Source organism: Varanus komodoensis, unplaced genomic scaffold, assembly GCF_004798865.1.
Source record: "Varanus komodoensis strain SLA01 unplaced genomic scaffold, ASM479886v1 scaffold34_1, whole genome shotgun sequence".
NCBI classification, from domain to species: Eukaryota; Metazoa; Chordata; class Lepidosauria; order Squamata; family Varanidae; genus Varanus; species Varanus komodoensis.
In genome coordinates, this window is record NW_025335854.1 from 6,709,822 (window position 1) to 6,733,155 (window position 23,334).

General features: G+C 42.7%; 1 protein-coding gene across 1 annotated transcript in view; it reads right to left on the minus strand.

Moving 5' to 3' along the window:
• XPR1 (xenotropic and polytropic retrovirus receptor 1) overlaps positions 1-23,334 on the minus strand; it is a 91,141-nt gene that overhangs the window by 31,586 nt on the left and 36,221 nt on the right. Inside the window, exons 3-9 of the mRNA XM_044439293.1 lie at positions 18,583-18,684; positions 15,145-15,368; positions 9,443-9,592; positions 9,104-9,187; positions 7,422-7,503; positions 1,808-1,995; positions 883-1,062 (exon numbers count right to left, since the gene is read on the minus strand). Coding sequence (XP_044295228.1) covers positions 883-1,062; positions 1,808-1,995; positions 7,422-7,503; positions 9,104-9,187; positions 9,443-9,592; positions 15,145-15,368; positions 18,583-18,684 — 1,010 coding nt within the window. The remainder of the gene's footprint in view (positions 1-882; positions 1,063-1,807; positions 1,996-7,421; positions 7,504-9,103; positions 9,188-9,442; positions 9,593-15,144; positions 15,369-18,582; positions 18,685-23,334) is intronic.

The following is a 23,334-nucleotide window of genomic DNA, read 5'->3' on the forward strand; positions in this document are numbered from 1 at the left end:
AGTGCCACAAGATACTCATCTCTGATCCACTGATTCTAAAACTTTCCTAGCTCAGAGAGTCAGAAGCAACTTTCTTGTTCCTCACACCCAAGAGATGTCAGGCACCACACAAGGTTTAGGCAGGCAGGTTGACTACCCTTGCCTAGAGAATGGGACAAAGTTCAGGGTATAAAGGGCTCTCCAGAAAATACACCCGTGGCAGCTGAGGCAACTAACTTCTGCTTTAAGGGGCCAGTGGCTGCAGAATACATGCAACACGCACACATAAGCCAAGAGGAGTTAATGGTGCCCAAATGCTGTTATGCTGCTAGCATACAATCCTATTGCTTCAGACATCACCTGCAAAACCAGACCGGAATGGTTACATTTTTGAGACCCCAAAAAGATTGCATTCAGTGCAATTCCTTAACGGCCAAGGGTATATAGGTCTATAAAAGCAGGAACTCATGCTCAAACTATTATGAGAGTGTTAAAATATTCATTTTTCACTGAAGAATTTATAGGGAAAACAGAAGTATTCATCATGCATGGAAAATAATTTTAATATGAAGCATCAGCATCAATTGGCTGGTGCTAGAATTATGCTTATGCCCATAATGACAGAACTGTCATATTCTAAACGAGCTTAATGAAATAGTGAACATTTATGTTGCCAGTCCCCACGACTAATATTTCAAGTGCATCCTGTCAACATAAATCTTGCTCGTTAACATAGATGCACCATTAACATGTTCAGCCAGTATTTCCTGCAAGTTGCCTGTTGATAAACAGGGCAAGTAGCTCACCATAACCTACATGACAAATACTCTTTACTGACTGCAGTCCTTTCCCCCCTAAAAGACAGTGCAGTTGTTCATCAGTTCTGAGTAAGTCCCAACTTACCAAGAGTTTGAGCAGCCAAAAACGAGATTTGTAGTATAAGGTTTTTGTAGGGTTGATGAGAAATAGCAACATAAATCCATACAGGATGAGTGGGTTTGCCTGCATAGGAACACCGGTGCTTCGGCCATAGATACACGCCAGCAGACTCAGGCACCACAGCGTCCCAAGGAATCCAGCAATCTAACAAAGCAGAGAGCAGCGAGCAATCAGTTAAAACACAGGATGCCAGCATCTCCACTGTTTTGTACTCCAGATGTCAGATTTGCAAATATTCTTAAGCCATAGAAGAATATTCTTTATTGGTGAGAAAACGTGTTTTTATACATGAAAATTACCCTAGCAAACCTTAAGCTACCGGCTAATTTAAATACATGAAGTGCATTTTGTATAGCTTAGAAAGCACATAAATTATACCATTTTGTATAAAATGAAAGTGGTTTTTTTTTCCAAATTGCAATTCCAATAGATATTATGTTAGAATGAAGCAAGCAGTTGTACCTTAAGATGCCCAGGTGTATCTCCATTTTTGCCAGTTGGGAAAATAAGGGAACACATGCAAGCTGAAACTAACAATGCTATATTAAATACTGCAATATTATTTGGGCTTTGTCAGAGAGCCTGGGAACCAAAGAACACCAGAACTAAGAACACTGTGCTTACGTTTCTCAAACAGTAGCCCTTTGCCTTGTGGGTACCATCTTGAAACCAGTGGGAATTTTAAAAGAAGCCTGTGAAATGCCACTGGTGGTTGACATTCACAATAAGAATTCCAACTGAAAATTCCACTGTCCGGAGAAGGCAGACCTGGCCAAAGCCACCCACCCTTCAGCAACACCCTTCCCTAGGCTACAGACACCTAAGGAAACTGGATGCTTTATGGCACCAAGCAGGAACTTTCAGCCTTGTCCTGAATTGTGGTACTTACCTCAAAGAGATGCTGATGGGACAAATTACTGCGTGGGTTGAGTTCAAAGATGAGGACATGATTCACTCCAGCTTGCCTCCAGCCGTACGTGTTAATGCCAAGGAGAAAGAGGAATTCTATCAGGAGAAAGCCACCACGATAGATCCTGATGAGTGGCCACACGTTCAATCCTCGCATATTAAACACACCTGTCAGGAAGGAGAGAGAGATCAAAGTTATGCACAACGGACCATTTGTTGGAAACGCTCCAATTCCTGCTCGTTCAGAATAGGGGGCATACTCCAGCGTGCAAAACACAAAATCTCAGAAAAACCTTGAATATGAGCCCAGCACCCACTGCCCTAATTTTGAGTGGCTTAGTGTCCAAAATTCTGAGCCTGGGAAATGCAGGTTAAGGGATAGATTATATTAAATGGAAACACCCACACAAATTTAATGCCAGCCTGTTGCACAGCTTACGCAACTCTCTCACTGTAAAATCTGGAGATACCGCATTCATATTTGTGATACAAGGAAAGAAGGGGTGAAGCATATAAAAAGGGGGGGGGGAAGATATGAAATAAGCAAGCTGTTAAAAGTATGTAAAAGACTGAAAGCTGTGGAGGAATTGAAAACCGATCTGCTCAAACTGGTAGATTTTGGTTGAGAGACTATAATCTGTATTGAGCATGAGGATTCCCAAGCAGTCTTGCCACCAGATATTCCTCTTGAGTTTCAGAAGCTAGGTTCATGCAAGACTGATTCAACATAAGCAGAGCCCGGGCAGAGGACAGTCAACTGTGGCGAGAAAACTTATACCAAGGTCAGTGATGGGCCATACCTCCCCTGCCCCTGATATGCAGAATGAATGCAAGATCCACTCACATAAGCCTCACTTTCAGCTTTACGGCATTTGGGTTACTCATCACTGCTATCACAAGCATTGCTGATGAACACCACAGTGGTTGCAGAAACACATTCACAACTACTCACAAAAAATAAGGGCCTAGCTGGCAGAAAATAACATCGTCCAGTGAGAATATTAGCAATTGATTGCTGATAAAAAGCAATGCGCCAATAACAGCAGCGAAGTGAGAGGAAAATCTTGTGCATCCACACAACATATAAGTGACAACTGCAGAGTTATTCTACTGCAAAATTGTTCTTAAAAACCATAGCACGTCAGTGGTCACTGAGCTGCTTCACAAGTACCCCAATGGCTGCAGCTGACTAGCAGTACAAAATGGGTTGAAGAAGGCACAGGCTTGAACCAGATGCTCCCAAGCAACACGTGCCTCAAACCTGCACACTCAAACATTTAGGCATGTATACAAGAGGCATATCTGACCACACTTTACAAGTTGTTCAAAAAACCACAAGTGTATGTAAAATACACATGGTGGCTACCAAGCACGGAGTGGCAGGCCCCTTGTCCTTACCTATGAACCTGAGAGGATGCATTTGAGAGAGAAACTGCACATAGATCTTTTTGTGTACTTTCCTGATCGTGTGTACTTTTTAATGCATTTTCCCACTGGTCTATTTCAACTCACTGACTATGCAAATCCTGGGGTGACCAGACAGTAGCTCGATGTCTACAGGATTTTTCAGAGCCCCAGCTCTAGCCTTGGGAACTGGCTCTGAGGTCAGAGCAGGGACATCCAGCTCGGAGTAACTTTCCCTCACTGCGACTCCAGGTGATAAGCACTGCCATGATACACAGTGCGACTTCAGCCACCTTCCCTTCTCAGCACCACACTCAGAAGGCTGAAACTGGCTGCTGAAATGCTTTGCAGGGCAGGAGAGCAGAAGCCACCTTTGCCTCTGTGTTCCTCCGGCCGGCAAGGACTGCCCATAAATGTTTGAGTTCAGAGGATGACAGTCAACCAGACCAGACTGCGTGATTAATGAATCTGTTTTAAATGACTGTTTCCTTAACCGTCTTCTCCCTCTTGCCTTCTCTCTCCCTTTGCCTTTCACTTTGCCAATACTCTATTCTTGTCTAAGCCTCTGGCTATTCTCTGATTTCATTCTTCTGACCTCCTGCTCTTGTTGTCTCTTTTCCCTGGAACTCGTGTACACGATGATGAATAAACTATGTAAAGTGGATTGTCTGCAGAAGCCACAATGCACCTGACAGATGACTGTTCTTGCTGTGACTTGTTCTTCCCCTCCTTCTCCCTTGGTCCTCAGTCTGGCATTGCAGTGTCCCTCACCGGAGGGTGGGGGGGGGGTGTTGTTACCCATCAGCAAGGATAAAATTGTGAAAAGCAGCTGGCCAGTCACTACAACCAATATACTTCTCTGCCAATTATCTCTAACCATTTCTAACTCCCACCTGAACTACAGAGCTCTCAATGGTAAAACATTCCAGTAAATGGAGTGGCGCACCCTTTTGCCTGTTCCTGAAATGGTAGAATCTGAGAACAAGTGCAAAATGAGTGCAATCTTGGGACATGAACCTCCCCCAAAACCCTAAGCATCTTGATGCAAAGGGGATGAACAATGTGCTACCTTGTTTTTGCAAGGTAAGGAAACACCTCTGGACACATTTGACAGATTGCCTTTTGACAGCTGCCAAATACAAGTACAGGGGGCAGTGAGAGATTTCCCCATTTGCCCAACACAGGCTATTTATCTGCAAATATTTGCAATAATTCAGAGAGAAAGAAAATTTTAAAATGCTTGGCAACCATGGGCAGCTTCTCCAAAGTGCCACCGGGACACTCTGAAAGGACTGTCCTTAGCTGCCAAGATGGGAACTGCAAAAGCCAGCTTCATGGCTGGCTTTCCTGACCTGAAGGAGAAACAAAGTCACAGGGAGGATGGGCAGCCAGTGCCAGGCTAAAAGCGCTGCCTGGGTTCTTTTCGGGTAGGTGGCATCAGCCACATGGCAAGGCGACAAGGGGGGGGGGGTTCCCTGCTCTCACCAAGTGGGTCGGTAGCTGATTCCTGGTATCCATGATGGGGTTGGCTGTGTGAGTTTGAATGACTTAATGACCTGTAACAACACTAGAACAAACCATGGGTTGTCAAGGAAGCTGGTTGCCTTCAAACAAGACACACTGCAAGGTTTGGTTTAGGTTCATGTGACACAACAGCTCACTGTGGGTAGCAAACTATGATGGATAGCCATGTTGTATGAACCCAGTCTTTGCTTTCCCTCCTAAGTAACTCTTTAACAGTGTTAGAAAAGATTCTCTTTCTTGCTTTTTCAGCCTCTAATCTTTGCTTTCTTTTCTCTTTTCCTTTCTGTTGCTCTCCCTTTTCTTATTATCTCATCTTATGAGAATTGTTGGAATTATTTTTAATACAGCCAATTTAATAGTGCCTGCTTCTCAAACTTCTACATAAATAGTACCATGATTATTTAATTATTTATTTTAGATTATGCTAAACCGTTAAATTATTTACACTACAATCCCATACAAACGTAATGGAGAGTCAAGCTTCACTGAACTAAGTGTGTCTTATTTATTAGTAAAACAAACACAGAGTTATGCTATAAGTGGGTATCAGAAAAAAAGAGTCTGAAATAAGATGAAAATCTTGTCCATTCTCTCAAGTGTTTAACTTTTTTATAGCTCAGATTCCTCTAAACTCTGTTATTCAATAAAATTGAATGATCCAGAACTCCTACATTTCCTTGCTTTGTTTTCAGGAACTTCTCAGAGGCCCATGCCTAGCACAGGTATTCCTTCCACTAGTCTATTTTGTAGACTTGGTTTCTTTTTCCTGAGCCTCTGCAAACACACTTTCTATTCTTCACTTCTCAGTTTTAAAAAGTGGATTCTTCACTTCTCAGTTTTGAGATCTACAATTCCAAGCACCATAAATTATAAATTATTACAAGAGAAATGAGCATTATCCCAGACATAGAAAGGATGAAAAGATTCAGAAAGTTCAGTATGAACATAATAAGTGTGGTGGTGATTATAAAGTAGCAAGTACAAAAGAACTGGGAACACTTCAACATCTCTTACACTAAGGCACTCTGGGCACAGTTACAAAATGGCTGGAATTTGTCCATAAAAGTCCAGAAACCCCGCTACAGGCTGGTTCACACCTGCATGCATACAATTTATTTATCCATACCTGGTTTCTGCGGGCTTTGGCACCTTTCATTTGCTATAAGGGAGGAGTGGTTGGTGCTAAGTGAAAACATAATGGATGTAACAGCAACTATGCGGAATGGAAAGAATCAAGGCTGTAATCCCAGGATAGAGTGATGGAGATACTGCGGTTGGAATAGTTCTAAGAGAATGCTGCCCAATAAACTACCAAGTGGACAATCTTAAAATGGGAGGGGGGATTCAGGGAAGTGCCTGAATGAGAAAATGTCATGTGGGTACTTCAATTATGCTCACGTATGCTTGGTAAATGTTGGGGCACGTCAAAGGGAAAGACAAAATTACTCAGTATTTGAGGAGATTGTGCAGATGCGAACTCATTTGCACTACAGTTCCCTACTCTTTTTGAACACATACATTTTTTAAATATCAAACGAATACAAATGGTTCAAAGAACAACCAGGGCTCAAAAATATGCAAACTACATGGTAAGAAAAACTAAATGAAGAAAATGTCAAAGGCCATTCATGAGCATATAAAGTGGAAATAAAAAATGTTGATTAAAGAATATAAAGGGGACCTACAGGAGATGGGGTATTCTAGTAATTTAATTGAATTAAATATATTTGTTTAAACAGAATACACTAAACTTCCCTCACTATAAGATGCATATTGATTAGTAATTCTTTAAAGTCACTAAAGCTGCTATATACTTTAAGAAACCACTATGTCTTGCATTAGCAACTTTATGCAAATTATTTAGAGTTATTCCTAGACATTACAAATTCTGCTTATAAAATTATGCAAAACAAAAGCCCAATTTCCATGAAATATGTGCAATATCAGGGATATTTTAACATCACTTACTGGCATGAGGTATTATAAGACAAGTAATTTGCTATGAATTAAGGAAAGAAAATCAAATTATACTGACCCAGCAGACCTCAATTTTATCACAGTGTTTACTATACCCAGCCCCAGCCAAGCCAGATGCGTACAAACCAGATATGGGTTGTAGTAATTCTAGACATCCTAAGAGAATTTTTCAATTACTGAAAGTTTTGCCAGAAGCTAAAGATGGCTTTTCCTACATTTCTGAAAGTTTTATTGTGGAGTCAGTTATTTACATATTCTTTACATGTAAATATTGTAAGTAAAATGGAAGTTCCAAAAGCAACCCACAAAATTTGAAAAAGCTTCATAAATTAGAAAGATGCCATTAACAATAGTAAATAAACCCATAAATAAACTATTTCAGGAACCTCAGCCAGCTTCCAGCCTATATGCTAAAACGGGTAGAACTGATTACTGCCACTACTATTAGGTTTCAATTTGGTTGGACTGAAAAATACAAACCTTTTAAAATAGAACTGTGACTTTAATCCTCCAGTTCTTGAACTAACCTGGTTGTCTATCAAGCCCCTATCAATTACTGGCTTTATAACAGTAGCTTTGTCACATAAAAAATGACCACCACAATGAATGCGATCAGCACATTAACAGGTCATTCCAATTTTTTCCCTAGACTCAGCTTGCAATGGTAGCATTATAGTTAAGAGACTGACCTGAAAGTATGAGGGTAACATTCAGCACAATGAATATTCCACAGAACAACCCAACCCTGAAAGTAGTCCATGCTGGTGCAGGCTGCAGAGAGAACAGAAAACAGCTTGTTAAAAAAATCTTCTGTCAGTTAAAGCTAACTACTGCGTGTTCAACTTCACAAAAGACCGTTCTTTTTCACAAACAAAAGCTCTCTCAAAAAAATATGCAGGAACATTCTTTAGAACTCTGCTTTCCTTTTCTACTTGGTTTTACTGTTTTTAATGGAGTCCGTGTTTTCAACTGAGCAAAAGCAGAAGAGCCAGCAACACATTTTAATTTGTTTAAATGCTCCCCTGGCTCAGAAACATAACAGATGCTATGGGCACTTCCACACCAGCTAATTGGTGCAGAGCAGAGCGGAGCCCTTTCTTTCCTACCTGTCAGGTGTTCGTTTGGGTTGCTTACTCCTATACGTGTGTGAAATCTGTGACTGAATCTCCAATGCTTATCATCACTTAGAAGTTATCTGCCTGCCCCAGTGAAATGGCAATGTTTGATGCTTTTTCCCCTCTGTAAGTTTCCCCTGGTGTAAATTCCCCTGAAATCCTGTTTAGCCAGGTAGTTGTTTTCTTTTGAGTGGGACAAATGGCAGCGGGGAAGCATCTCCTCCAGGCCACCATGCTGCTTTTGAGAGAAAACAAATAGACTGGGAGAAGTCCCACACTGGATCTCCTGTGTGAAATGGTACAGCGACATGATGTGGGAAGAGCTGCTGGCCTCAGTAACACTGGCAGAAGGGACTGAATGGGCAAGACTTGAGCAGGCCCACAGATACAGTGGTACTGAAACCCAACTCCCAGCCCCCACCACACACCCTCTGGAACTGCTGCAGACACCAGCTGCCCTGCTCTTCCACAGAAGGCCTACCCAGCGCCAGAGCTACAGTGAAGCGAGCACTGAGCCAATCCTACCACGCTTTATGTTCCTCCAGGCAATGGCCAGCCTTGGGGGGGATAAAAGGCACTGGCTGTCGAACGCCAAGTGGCCACTCACGCTGCACACAGCTACAATGCTGGTGACACCACAAAGTACGTCCACTTAGATGGACACAGCGAGTAAAGTTGCGTGACTGCCAGAACCGGCAGCCACAGCACCAGGATGCCAGAGTGGCAGTGGTATCAGCAGCAATGCGGGGGGGGGCATGGAGCCGTGGGCACACTGAGATGGCATGCTCCATCAGCCTTTACAGGGGCTGGCAGCTGACCAAGGATACCACATACTGAAATGAGGCCTTAGGGAACATGTTACCAACACCTTGGGAAGTATTGAATGAGGTGACAGCTCCGTAAAAGCATCTCTTACTCATTATACTGGATGGGAGGGGGGCTACAAACTCTTCTGCAAGCTCAAACAGGCATAAGCAACATAATAAAATAACTCCTGGGAATTGGAGACTATTGTAGAGGCAGATGGAAGTCCTTTGTTTTAAACACACAAGCAACCTTTTCTTGATCCAACACTGTTTTGTCATTACACGTGACACTGTCACTTACAAGTCCTTTGTAGTTAAAGTCACATTTAAATGTGAAAGGAAAGACATCAGACTTTGTCCATGCCAGCTCTTTCAACGGCAAGTGTTAATTCTGCACTATCATATCTAGGGGATAAAAAACATGTTAGCGCTTCTAATTTCTTCCATCACCTGTGCTGCTCCCAATGGTGGGACACGTAATCGCTTCATGGCTTTCTGTCGGTCTCCATCTTCCAATTCGTTAGTCACCACTGTCTAAAGAACCAAAACAGAAAAATCTATTGATTGAAGCCGACTGATATTAACTACTACAACAGTACCATAACACAGAAACTGCAGTCAAGCCTTAGACACGTGAAAAAGTGCCAGAAATTCAGTGGCCTGTTCAAATACATCGTAGTGAGAAATAGCATGCTGCCAGAAGTTGGCAAACAGCATTTCAAGAACACAGAAGCATTCAACAAGTCAAGACTGGAGGACAGACCATGTGCGAAGGCTAACATGCGCTACCTCTGTTTCAGAGATGAGCTGGTTGATCTTCTTGCACGTATAGAATGGCGCCACTTCCACATGCGCCACTCTCCAATCTGCACCTCGGGGCGTCTCCAGGATCTTGTCATGTTTCTTCAGGATCTTACGGAATCCTGTGAAGTTTAGATTCTAAAAATAAAGGGAGAGAAGCCACCACGGCATCACTTTCTTTTGGTCTTTTTACGACATTCACTTTCATCAGACATGATGCATGTGGCAAGGTTCATGATCCTTCTGGGAACCAAGGAGCTTCAAAATATTTTCAGGATGGCTTTGTAAATATTTATTAAACTCATCCAAATGCTCAAGTATCAACCAGAATCTTTTAAGGAAAAGAACAGTAATGTAACCATTAACTATAATTATTAGAAAGCAATAAAAATCCTTTATTGGATTTTTCCAGGCAATATGGCAAACTAAAAAGAGATTAGGAATGATTAATTCATATTATTAGTATTATCATTTCTATACCACCCATAGCCAAAGCTCTCTGGGCAGGAAAAATGCTTTTCCCCATGAGTTGTGATCTTCAAGGAGGAGCTCAGACGCAACTTCCTGCACATAATGTTTTTCCACAAGAGTAACCAAGGCTGAAGCTTGCTTGCAAGTAGCACCCTTTCCTCCTGAAGCCTTTACACATCATTCCACATATGCAAGGGGTGGCTGCATTCACTAAGAGTTGAGGAACTGTACATGGCAGGCAGGAAGGAAAACTAGCATTTACAATCAAGGGTATGTTCCTACTAAGCTGATGATTTTTCATCATATAGCTCTTCCAGAACACCTGTGTCAAAAGTACTACCCTTTTTGGCATGCATTGTAAACATCTTCAGTTCATACTCCAAAACAGGTAGAGTGAAATGCTATTATGGGAGAGACACTGGCATAACACTATGGCTTCTTACCCACCTCCACACATGCCAGGTCAAGTTCCTAATTACTTTCACTGGGTGCAGCTTGCCATTATGTGTGAAACCTAACTTTGGGTGGTTGACAAACTGTCCAGCACCCCTGAAGCAAGGCATGGGTAACCACTCCTGCCACCCATCTGTCTTGGGGCTGCACACAAGGACAACAGTAAGCAGGGAACTGGGTAGCATGCATAGGTGCTATAATCAACTGCCATGGCTTATTAACCTCTCCCACATATGCTAACCTGGTCAAAGCTGAAAAACCACTAGGAAAAGCAGTCCTGCAGGACAAGGGTGTTTCAAAAACCCAGAAGCTGGCTGTAGCTTTTGCTCCTTTGCTATGCTCTGCCAAGACTTTGCGACCCTCTAGTTAGGGTTCATTTATTTGGAAAATGCTTTCAGGTTAGAGGCACCAGAGATCATACACTGAAACATAAGGTGACATATCTTTGTAACCAGTAATGCTGTTAAGTACATCACTAAACATAAAACTGCTGTTTTTTATTTTATTACAACCCTCAAGGATTATTTTAAATATTAATTTTCAAGTCTGAGGAAATTCATAATACTCTGATTGGGCTTATGAGAAAAAGCAAAGCCAAGATTGAGTACAATGTCTGTGTATATCTTTACTTATTCATCAACTCGTTTTCTTGCAGCATGTGGGTTAAAATTAACAAACTGGTGGTGGGCAAAGTCTGCACTAGATTGGTTTTATGCTATATTGCTTTTACTATACATGTAAGAGAATTTGGTGATGTACAAAAGGGGATGATTTGCTTCAAACATTCCTTTAAAACCATATACACAAAGATCTGTAACAAACATATTCAGGAAGTTATTTTGCTTAACCACACAAATGGAAAGCCAAATTTGAAAGAAAACAAAGAATAGCAGAATACTGTGCCTATGGGAGAGGTTACAAGAGCTCTGCTGAAATTATTTTCAATTTAATTATGCCTGGAGTGATTTAATACTGGAGCTCAGTAGTATGGAAGGGAAGGAAAAGGACAGGGAGATGGGAACAGGAAGCTGATGCATTAATTATCTATATTACTGCCAATGAAAAACTTTAATTACTTTCTCTTGAAGTAACCCAGCATTTCCCTCCCTTGAGGCAGTGGTGCCTTATTTTATAAGGCAGAAATGGAAAAAGAAACAACATCATGATTTTGGCCATCAATTTTTCCATGTTGAATAATTTTGCTTGCTGTGGGAGTAATTACAGCTTTTTAGGCACCTCAGGAAGCTGAAGCTATTGTCAGGTCTAATATTACTACATCACGTGTGCTTGAATTCGTGTAAGAATTTTTCCACTTCAGCAACACAATTTCAGAGAACAGCAGCTCAGCACACAGCAGATTCATCTGAAACATTTAAAAAGGGAACGAAAGGCTAGGTTGGGAAGGGAGCACAGGCTCTCCTATAGTAAAGGATGGCTTGGAGCAAGTTGGGAGTGATCTTTTGAGTTGCAGGGAACCTTTGGCCTTCCGGACACAGCGCAACCCCGGCTTCCACCAGCTGGATTCAAATATTCTCCTCATCACCCTCTGTTCCCAACAGGTAAGTGCCCCAGACCCTCGGGAAAGGCGCCCCAACATGGCACACCCCCTTGTTAGGGTTACATTTGCACAGCAGTTCTCGGCAGGACACTGTGGTCCATGACGGTTTATGCAACTCGCAGTGAGGTGGCCACACACGTGGGGCATATGCAGTGGCCAATTTGAATATGCAGACCCCACCGGCGAGTTGCTGTCTCACACAAACACGTAAGTTATATGAGGGCTGCTGAAGAACCCTTGCGTAACATGTTCTCTTTTAGGGCTGTTTAACCTTCACATAACCCATTTTTGCTGGGTTCACACAACATGACAGACTCTGAGTGGAGGCTGCATATGCATCCTGGTGCCAAGGGGCATCACGGATCATAGTTCAAAGCCAGACATTGCTGGTCTCTCTGCTGTTTCTCAACTCTTCCTCACTCAGCACCTGGAAAAGGACTTCTTAGTTTATGTTTTTGTCTTTCTCCTAGCATGAAGCTACGTCAATGGAAATGTAGTAGAACCTGCTACAGTAGTCCACACGGGATGTATCTAAAGCGTGTGTCACTGTGTGACCAGATCAGATGTATCCAGGAATGCAGCTGGTGCACCAGCCTCAACTGTGCAAATGCACTTCTGGCCAGCGCCAGGCCCTGGGTATTGAGGTTCTGGGTTGAGTAGGATAAGACACCTGCACAAACTGGAAAACTGAGGAGAGCTGATCATGTATCATCATATACACAGAACACCTAAGAACCTGAGCGCCACTGCTCAACTAGGAATACAGATCCGAGACACAGATAAGCATTAGGGCGTTTACCATGAGGCAGAGCTCAGAGCTGACATTGGGATGGACAACGCGTGGCCCTCCAGATCTGTTGGCCCACGATTCCTATCAGTACAGCCAATGGTGAGGGACAGTGGGAGCTGCAAGCTGAAGCATACAGAGCCGCAAGGTGTCCATCCCTGCTTTAAATGTGCTCCTGGTGAGAGGACTTTCAAGCACATGACACAGAATCCTCCCAATCCGCCTAGACTACAAGGAGGCTGCAGAGAAGTTATTCCTACTTGTGGAGTGAAGGGGTATGTAGAGATTTGGTCAGTGCGTTGCTGTTGCAAAGGAGCCTTCAAGGGATATGGAAACAGATTTAGGTTCAGAGGAGGGTGTGGTAGAGGGACGCACAACTGAAATGCCAGGGATGATTAAGCCAGAGACAGGCATGGAGGCGGAAGGGGGGGCAATCAGGACCTGTGGGGCAAAGAGGCATAACTGATCCCAGGATGACACATTAATTGAAATGAGAAGGTCAACTAAGAATGGTCACATGCTGTGAGCAGATGGCTCTGAAGCAACTGACCTGCCTTGAAGGCAGCAGTTAGTCTATCAGAGTTTGAAAGGGAGTCTAGAAGCAACTTCCTTCCAAAGCCCCATTTCCTTAATGATCTGATTATGCAGAATTATAAAAGGCTTGTTTCTTTTTATTGGATTTTGTGATACCCTTAATTGATACTTTGAAGCCCAGCTTGTAGCCTGCATTACCACAATGAGGCTTTTATTTAGAATATCAGTATCTGTGTCTTGAGGAGTAGGAGAAGGAGAAGGAGAAGGAGAAGGAGAAGGAGAAGGAGAAGGAGAAGGAGGCGAGGAAAGCCCCAGTGAAGCAGCCATTCACTCTGTTGGGCGCAGAGGACATAGAACATTACCACTAGGCAGTCCTGCTTAGCCTGCTCAAACCTGCCTGCCGCTCTGCTTTGGAGGAACTTGTTCGACCCTCAGTCCCATTTCCTCCTGACTCAGTGTCTTCCCTCCAGCCACATGCCATGCTGGGTGACAATCTCCCTCGCCCAACAGGCTAGCTTCCCTCTTCATAGCAACTTTTCCCTGTCATAGCAGCTGGCTATGTTTGATCTGCCAGCAATTCCAGCCCGTCCCTAAGAGAAGACCTGCGGTTTGTAACTGCAGGTGTCACAGCTGCTGTGCTCCCAAGGACAACAGAAAGTCTCCAATAGGGAAGAAATATGGACTTTTCCTGGGAGAAGCGGTGCAACTAGGTAATTTTAGTCCTTGGACTTAATGGTTTTACAGTGTGCCTTTTGATGTCTGTGTTGCATTATTTCATTTGTGAAGGCACACAAACAATTCTCTTTGCCCCCTGCCCCGACATTCCAAAAGATGCTATGCAGTTTTCCATTTTAGACTCATTTTAATCATAGCAACATCAGGACTACTGCTGTATTCCCAGGTTAATTTCTCCCTTGTATCTTGGAATACTAGAGCTGGAAGGAGCCAACAGGACCATTGGGCCTAACTCCTTGCTCAATGGAGGACTCCAAGTTAAACCATCCCTCGCAGATGGCTGGCAAGCTGCATCTTGAATGCGTCTAGTGTGAGCAGCCCACAACCACAGGCTTCCTCTTGCGCTTGGCCTGGTCCTGCAAAGTGAGCCCAGCCAAGAGAATGTCCACAAACACTCCTGGACCCTTTGATGTGCAAGCATCCATGTTCCCCATTGGGTGCAGCCACCCAAAGAGCAGCCGCAGGACGCAGAAGAGGAGAGCTGTGAGTGGTCGCACCAGGTGCCATTCCTGGTGACCAACCTTCCTCCTCACCTGGTAAAGCCGACAGTGACAGCACCAAGCACAGGAGGAGGAGGAGGCCTGCACAGCATGTGGGACTCGACCCTTGTGAATGTCCTGCGAATCCTGGGAGGGCCCACCAGGAAGTCGGAATCTGGGCTGCTGCAAAACAGACCGGAGTCTGGGGAGCCAAGCCCAGGGACTCCCACCCCCAGACAGATTCCTTGCGCATCCCTCGCTCCCACCAAAGGAAGTAACGTGGCCAACTACCAAGGAGAGGACTTTTTCTTCTGTTGTGGCCCCCAGTTGCAGAACAAGCTTTCCACAGAGGGAAGAAGAGGCATACCTATGCTGTCCTCTTCTTAGTGCCTGGTGAAAATGCTCTTATTTTCTCAGGAATTTTACTCTTTCTGCTGTTTAAATCCTCTTGTAGTTTAAATCTTTGCATTGCTGCTAGGTTTTATTTTGGTATTTATTTTGACTTTATATTGTAGTTTTGACCTTTTATACTGTATGTTATGGCTCTAATTGTTGGGAGCTGTCCAGAGAGTTTCACCTTTGGGAAGTATAGAAATGTAATGAATGAACGAACGAACACAAACAAACGAGCATATGCTTGGATGGGGGAAAAAATCAATGATATGACTGGTACCTGATAGTTCTGCAGTAGGATGAGGCTGAGGTAGAACTCACTGAAGGCCAGTTTTAGGTCTTTGATGTTCCTATGCTGAACACGCTCCTCATGTGAGAGATGGAAGACAGGCTTTTTACGCTGCCGCAGCGTAGTAAGACCACTGGTTTCTTTCTGTGCATCCAAAGTTGACTGCAATTCATTCTGTAGTGTAGCAAACCTGCGCTGTGCTTCTGCGAGCTTCTCTGTAGAAGAAAATAAGTAAACATTTCCAATGAATATGTACTCCAGTTTACTTCAGGTATTTAGTTAGGAATACTGATGAACATACAACATTACTTACAAAAATCCAAGCTTAACATAGACTAGGAAAGCAGACACTACCTATTCTTTGAACTCAGTGTAAGTTTCTACCAAGTGTCTTGACCTGGAAATTAGGCCTGCTTTTATGTTCTACAAGTGACTGCTTTTATATGCTTTATGAAGAAACAGAAGGGGCACCACATGATTCTTTCTTGCTTTTGCTAAAACAGACTAATGTGGCTGTTCACCTGGAAACAGTTCCTCTTTGTAACTCTAGATCTTACGGTGATGCTATCACAGAATACAAGCTTACCTGGGAGGTGGTTCCTGAAATATGGGACAATTAGTATACAACTGTAATTCTTGTCCACCACCACCCAAATGTGCTCTATGGCATGGACAATAAAGCTTGCTAAATAGACCTAAATTGGTAGGTGGGCTCACATGCAGCGAATACAACAGTCCCAGGCTCTGAAAAGCTTTACGGCTTAAACCAGCACCTTAAACTGGGCTCAGAAGCAACCTGTGCCATGTATGAAATAAAAGTTAAATTTGTGCAACATGAGGCACTGTGCACTGGTATAAGCATCAGACTTCTCTTTATGGACCGACCCACATACAGGCCATTGACGCACTCCAGCGCAGAAGTTACAGAAACATGAATAAGAGTGGCATGGTCTGGCATAACTAGAAGAAAAAGCTTTCTTCTGTATTTCTCATGTGCACAATTTAAGTCATCTGTGCAGTTCCAAGAATATCATTATTAATTGTGTCCAAACTGATCTTTCTGTAGCTTTGGCTCAGTTCTTACTGCTAACAACCAACAGTACCACATTTCTTCTCTGAAATAAAGCAGCTGAATTGTCTCAGAACCCAATTCAGTAAGTAAAGAAAGCACTTTCCTCTGCATCATGCAGTTTAGCAGCTTCATAACAATTAACAGTAGCAAGGATGAAATCTTGTTTGTGTTTTTTTAAGATACTGTAAAATTGGTATTATTCCACTGAACTCTCTTAAAGCATTTATTTCTAATATTCAAGTAGATTATTTCCTTAGAGTTTTACCTGTAGCTCCTCCTATATTCTACCTGACCCATACTGTTCCCTTTGTACCAACATTTAAGTAATTCCAACTTAATTGTTTCCATTAAACAGTTCCCATTCTCCCTCCCTCCCTCCCCTCCAAAAGGGGTGGAAAAGCGAACTATTGCAACTGGGTGTTTTACAAGTAGCTGGAGACTCAGGGAAGCCTTGCAAAGGTGCAAGACATTGTCAGTTCAGCACCAAAATCTGAGAAGAATCCCCTGCCAGGGGGGACATATTGTCTCCACCCATTGCTGCATCGTCTGTTGTCATTCCCCCACTTGTTCAACTGACAACTGGCAATTCTGTTTTCATTCCTTTTGACAGCTGGAATTAACAGGGAAATTGACCAGGCAAGACTATACACCTGTTGAATAGCATAAGAACATACTAACGCACCTGCAAAAGACCAACAAAACCAATTTTTAAAAAATTTAGGGGCTGAAAAGCACACAGAACCCAAATGGCACTTCTTCAAGGCTCCACAACTAATTTTAAGAAGCTGATATAAAAAGGACGTGTTTGGGGCACGGAAGGCAAGGCAAGAGAGATTCCCCCATGAAGAACACTGGGCTACCGCCCGGGGGAAGGAGGAAAGCACAAGCCACTGAGCCTAATTGTCTCTCAGGTGCCACACAGATAGCACAGTGAACCAACAGACATGGCATGGCTTATTTCCTGGGTGGCTTAGCATGACATACAGTCCCACCCCTAGATGTCTGCTGTTCACTACCATGCTGTGTTGCCTGCTCACTGTACTACCAGAAGGAAAACCTCTCCGGCTAAGACATAAGAAAAGCAATGCCCTCTGGGACCCTTGCCAGATGCTGTTACTGCCGACAACATTCCCAGACACGCCCTGACCTGACAAACAAACTGTCAGTGTCGTGCCGATTGCTGTCAAGGCTGGCCATGCAAACACATACGGTCCATATAAACAAAAGGTCAGGTGTCAGAAGGAACTAGCAGTCAAGGTGTTTGCCATAAAGAGCATCCCTACTGTGATAAATCCTTCCCCTTAACAGGAACGGAAGTGCTTTCTAAACATGGCAGCTTAATGCAGAGCTTTAATTTGCACAAAGAGTTTATGGGCTTAAGTCTACTTGAAAGTCACACCCACTGATCCAGTCTTATTCAAAAGGTGGTTGCTTGGCAGGCAGGTGAAAGCATTCCATATATGCTCAGAAGATCTCATCTTACTGATTTTCCATTACTAACAAAATCTTTTCTAGTGACCCTATACAGATTAGCCTAATGCTATATAACTCATACCACTGATCCAACACAACACTTTTCAGACATAACATTAAACCATGGCAAAACATTCCATGCATGATCCTTGGGTAGTCATATACTCCCCATTCTCCTTTTAGCATGGCTCTGAAATGAGAAGCTCTCACTTTCAAATTAAACCTATTACACCGAGGCTTAGGTGAACCCTGGCTAAAGTATGATTTGATCAAACAAGCCAGGATTAAAAAACAGTAGCATATTGGACACTTTCCGACCTGAGGGACTCATCTTCCGGCATCGTATCTTTTTGCCTTTTGGTACTGTCCATGGGGTTTTCATAGCAAGGATACTGGAGCGGGTTGCCATTTCCTTTTCCAGTGGATCACGTTTTGTCAAAGCTCTCTGCTATGACCTGTCCGTCTTGGGTGGCCCTGCATGACACAGCTCATAGCTTCATTGAGCTACGCAAGCCCCTTCGCCATGACAAGGCAGTGATCCATGAAGGAGAATTTGGAACTATAATGTAATCTAAACTGCCAAACACAGGTGGCCAATTATCTGATCTGCATGCAATCTTCCAGCCTCATCAGAAAAGCATGAACCTCCTTTATGTAATCTGGTTAAGGATACATGGCCACTCCCTAAATCCCTGGATACACCACCAGTTCTAGTTCATGAATAACCTAGAAAGAGAATCAGCCTAGAAAGAGAATCAGCCTACAGATCAGCATATAATATGCAATGCCTCTTGCCAGTATGAAATCTTCAGCAGAGGTGACACAAAGAATAATCTCTTTCCCTCCCGTGTCCCTCAGAATATACCTGAAGTCAAACCTCTTACCAGAATAAAATGTGTTGATTTTGGCAAGTTCCTTTTCACAGGTTTGGAAAAATTTCTCTTCAAACTTGGCAAAATACCTCTTCACTGTGTCTTCATCTGTGACTGCGGAAAGGAATGGGGAAGAATGAATCAATAAAAGCATCAAGACAATACCATTTTTAACTCTGATCTTTTGAAGTCACAACTGTGAATTTTTTTCTCTGGAGGGCTTGCCATCTCTTGGAACAAGCAAAATTGTTAAGAAAAATAAAATCACTATGATTCCCTGAAAAAACAAATGCTTTGGATGTCAGTATTTCTGCATGCAATTTTTCTACTGCAACACAGCTTTCTCAAACTAGGTATCCCCCAGATGTTTTGGACATCAGTATCAGCCCCTGACAGCATGGATAATAGCCAGAAATGCTTGGACTTGGCAGTTCAAAACTGCATCTGGAGGGGACTTGGTTGGGTAGAGTTGCTTTAACAGTTACCCATGACAATTGTACCCACGAGAACCATTAGACAATGGCAAGTGGTAACAATCCGATTGCATTATGTAGTACCTTTTGAGAACTACCTGCCAAAGGCTATTGGTTTCTCTTATGAACCTGAGAGAAGGGACTGCTCAGACCACACAGAATGGCCTGCTAAAGATCATGCTAGCAATGATAATTTGATACAATTAGTTCTAGAAACCTTGCCAGTATTAAAGTCAACAATATACTTATGTTTCAGATTGTTTCCTATTATGGAGTTTATCAAGCTTCTACCTACTTTGATTAGAAAAAATCAGATTGTTGGGCCCTATCTCACAGCTTTATACTGAAGTATTTGCATTTTTTAAATTTATTTGCCATGAGCAAACTTGGACATATTCACTGCATGAGAGGAATTAAAGCATTTGTAGTAAGTATCAAAAAAGGATTCAATTCCCACTGCCTTTTTTTTAGCAAACACAGAGGAGTCCAGAATACCTTACCGAAAAATTGCAGGATATGTATGTCACATTCAGCAGATTTTAATAATTAAACAGAAATATCAAGATGGTTACCATTTTTCAGCCCAAGAACATTCACCATATTTCAAGTTTGTACTTTTGAGACTGGAAAGTCAGCTATGTCATTCTACAAACTGTGCCTTTATGAGTCACATCAGCAGACATGCTGCATCCAGCAGTGAGCGAGAAATATGGCTACAGTTTTAAGGGCACTTTGCTGGAGACTTGTGCTCTGTGTTTTGGGAAAGAAACTAACGAAAACGTGGAACAAGACTGAATTTGATTGCAAAACTGTGAAGCTTAACAATGCTAACAGTATAGAAAATGGGCAGATCCTGGTTAGCAATACCATTCAAGACTTAATCACTTCACTTCTTTACTCAAAGTACATGTTACTTATTCCAATAGCATTTTAAGAGGCAAAAAGGGACGTAGAAATTCAGCATCCTTTCCTGAAGAGGGAGCTGCTTTAGGAGTTAATAGATATGCACTGGTGGTTTCTCAAAGCTCTCTGGACTGGCTATGAAACTGGCTTTTTAAGATTAAATCATTGTGAATTGTGGTAAACTGGAAACAGAGGCAAAAGTTTCCACTTTACCCCTCATGGCTGCACTGAAGGGAAGAGGAGGGAGGATGAATCCAATATTTATTCATGTATAGCTAATCTATAATTTAACATTAAGTCCGAACAAGGCCACAATAGAAAAGCTAAAAGCTTTACAAACATTACATAAATTATTTTAGTAATCCGACCAGCCATTAGGTCAGTACCGTGACATTCACTAGCAACAATCCCAATTCTGTAAGTAGGCAAAACAGCACTGTTCGCACACATACAAAAGTTGACTGGAGGAGCACGTTTTTGGAGATGTATAACACACACACACACACAGTATGTGGGGGATGCTCAAAACAGCCCAAAGAGGACTAACACATCCAGTCAGTATGCAATGTGACTAACTGCGAGTGCGGGAGACGCATGGATGATGGGGGAGTGGAAACCAAGCAGAGTGTCCTGCGAGAGGGGATGGCCGGCTGGCATCCAGAGCAAAAGCATCCACACTTTAATGTTTCTGCAGCTCCATTTGTTATCTTCATACTGAGGCCAAGCCATGTAGATTTATGCAGACAAATACAGTTAGTAATCCAAAGAAAAATGAACCCCCAAAGGAGAGTAGCAATCTTATGCAAAGATTTACTCCACATTCATATAAAGTCAACATCTAATGGAGCTGGGTCAAATTACACCAAAATCTATACAAAAGCACTTCATAACGTTCAATTTTTAATCTAGCTTCACACAGCTGCCTATTTACTGGCTTCTGACTAAAGCAAGCAAGCAATTTGCCAACAAGAGGCTTCCCTTCACTCTCTCTGCAGCTCAATAATTCAATCTTGCTGGAAAAGCACTGCCCAAGGCTACCATGCATTTGTTTTGTTCCAAGAGAAAAGAGGGACAAGGATGCCTGAGCCTTTTTGCCATGCCAAAAAGCCTGCCCTGGGTTACACACCTCCACCACAATAGATTATTTTCAAAAGCTTCCAAGGGAGAGACTGCATTTCTTGCCTTTCCTTCTGACTTGCTAAATTCACATCTTTAGTATTTGTCGGCAGACAGGGCAACTAAGAAAAATTAATCAAAATTGCACGCTTACACATATCTCCCAGAGGTTCCTATTCAGAAGCAGATTTAGTTTGATGGATTGAAGAACAAAGTGCTCATTGGACAGAAACTGCAGAGCAATAAATAGCAGGCCCAATCGAAATGGAGCACTAAAACCCACATTATGCCGGTAGCCTGTAAACTTCCACAATATGGCTTATTCTAGTGCCATGAGATGCCCTAAGGCTTGGCCAAGTAGAAGGCCATGCCACACCTGATGCTCATGCCACAGTGCCCAGCAAGTAGAATCACACTAACACTGGATAAAACTGCAACAAGGTCTCCGCTGAAATGGCACCTAATTCCCAGTCTTGTCCATAAAAATACAGGAACCTCAGGGAGCTAGATTAAGCTAGGCCTGAGCTGAGGATCTCTCTCCGTTTTCAGGTTGTTTCACTACAACAAGCTAAGAATTCAACATATATTGGGGTTGGATCCAGATTTGGGTTTGTGCGACTGGGCAACTGAACAGAGACCTCCCTGATCCCGCTCTGCCAGCAGCCCTTCTAGCCCCTGCAAATGCTTCACAGAGTCAGAGGAAAGTGATGATCAGATAGAACCACCTAAGGGTCAGGTCAGGTTAACCACCTAAGGCCCTGAAAGTCCTGTGGAAGGACCCCTTCTATCCATGCGAGGCAAATTCTGGATCCAACCAACTGGTTATATAAATTTCATGATGTGGACTGCCAGATGGCAAAACTCTGCAGAGTGCTTTCAAGAGGGTCATCTAATCATGGTGAAAAGAAGGAAACGCTGGGGAATATAAGGAACAGTCAACATATAAAAGTCTTTCAAATACACTTCTGCATTTAAGTGGCTTAACTGAAATGCCACAGTAACACAGAGCATGCACAAATGCAGCAAGTGTGGGTGTCAGCTAACCCTGATAGGGTGGGTTTTGCGGTATGCACTGCCAGTCTTGGGTGCGCATGTGTGCGACATGGCAATATATATCCTTATGCTGAAAATTAATGAGAAATAAGTAAGATCCATTAATAAAACTCTTCCTGATAAAGTAAGGTTGCTTACCTGTGACCGATGTTCTTCCAATGGACATCTTTGCATTCACACATTTTATTAACAGTCTGTTCAGGTCTCAGCCTCAAATCTCAAGTCCAGTCCTAATTATGGACATCTGATTCAGAAAATACCCCTGAATCTGTTCAGGATCCAGCTGAGAGGAAGGCTGACTTATTTATACCCACTCCTCTCTTCCACCATGGAATGTAAAGGGACATGCATAGGTTTTTCTGGAAGCCTCTCATCCTGGCATTGACTAGATTCAACTATGCTTCGTTTTGGCAAGTGACTGTATTTTGGATCTTCAAACTATGTCTTTCATGCCCTGTTTTAACACTGGAGATGTCTGTGTATTTAGTGAAAAAAAAAGTTGTGATCCAAGCAAAACGCCAATTAGCACTTCAAATCTCACTTCTGGTTTTCACAGCTATATTAAACACACAACAAGCTTGCTTTGAAGTAGCATTTCCTATGAACAGGGTTTTTCTCTTTTACATTTACAAAGAAAGCACTGATAATACAATAGATATGGAACAGATTTATTGGTTATCGAAGGAATATTTTTGAAGTTTCTTTAGAAAAATTATTCTTCACTCTTGGTTATAAATGCAGAGGGAAGGAGGGAGGGAGGGAGGGAGGGAGTGTATGTATATGAGAGAGAGAGAGAGAGAGAGAGAGAGAGAGAATGAGAATTAATGCAAGGCACCCAGGTATTAAAAACACAGGCCTTCAGCTGTTGTTTATTAGCCAAATTATAACAGAGATATGGAAATATTTATACAAGAGTGCAGTCTGTCAGAAATATTGGGATGTTCAGATAAAACAACCTATTGTCATGAGCCGGTCACTTCCCTCTCCCTCTCTCTTTTGGCAGGCTCCAAAGGAAACATTAGAAAAGCAGTTCTTTTATTGAACAGTCTAAATCAGAGTAGCAATCTCTTTGACATGTGGGAGAAGCATCTGCCCATGTGAAGAGCTGAATCCAGACTGAAATTCCCCCTTCTTCCCTTTCAGGAAACCTTCTGGCTCTACTTCCACCGCAGGCTTGACGGCAGGAATGCTGGATGCTTCGTGAATGACCTCCTGGCTT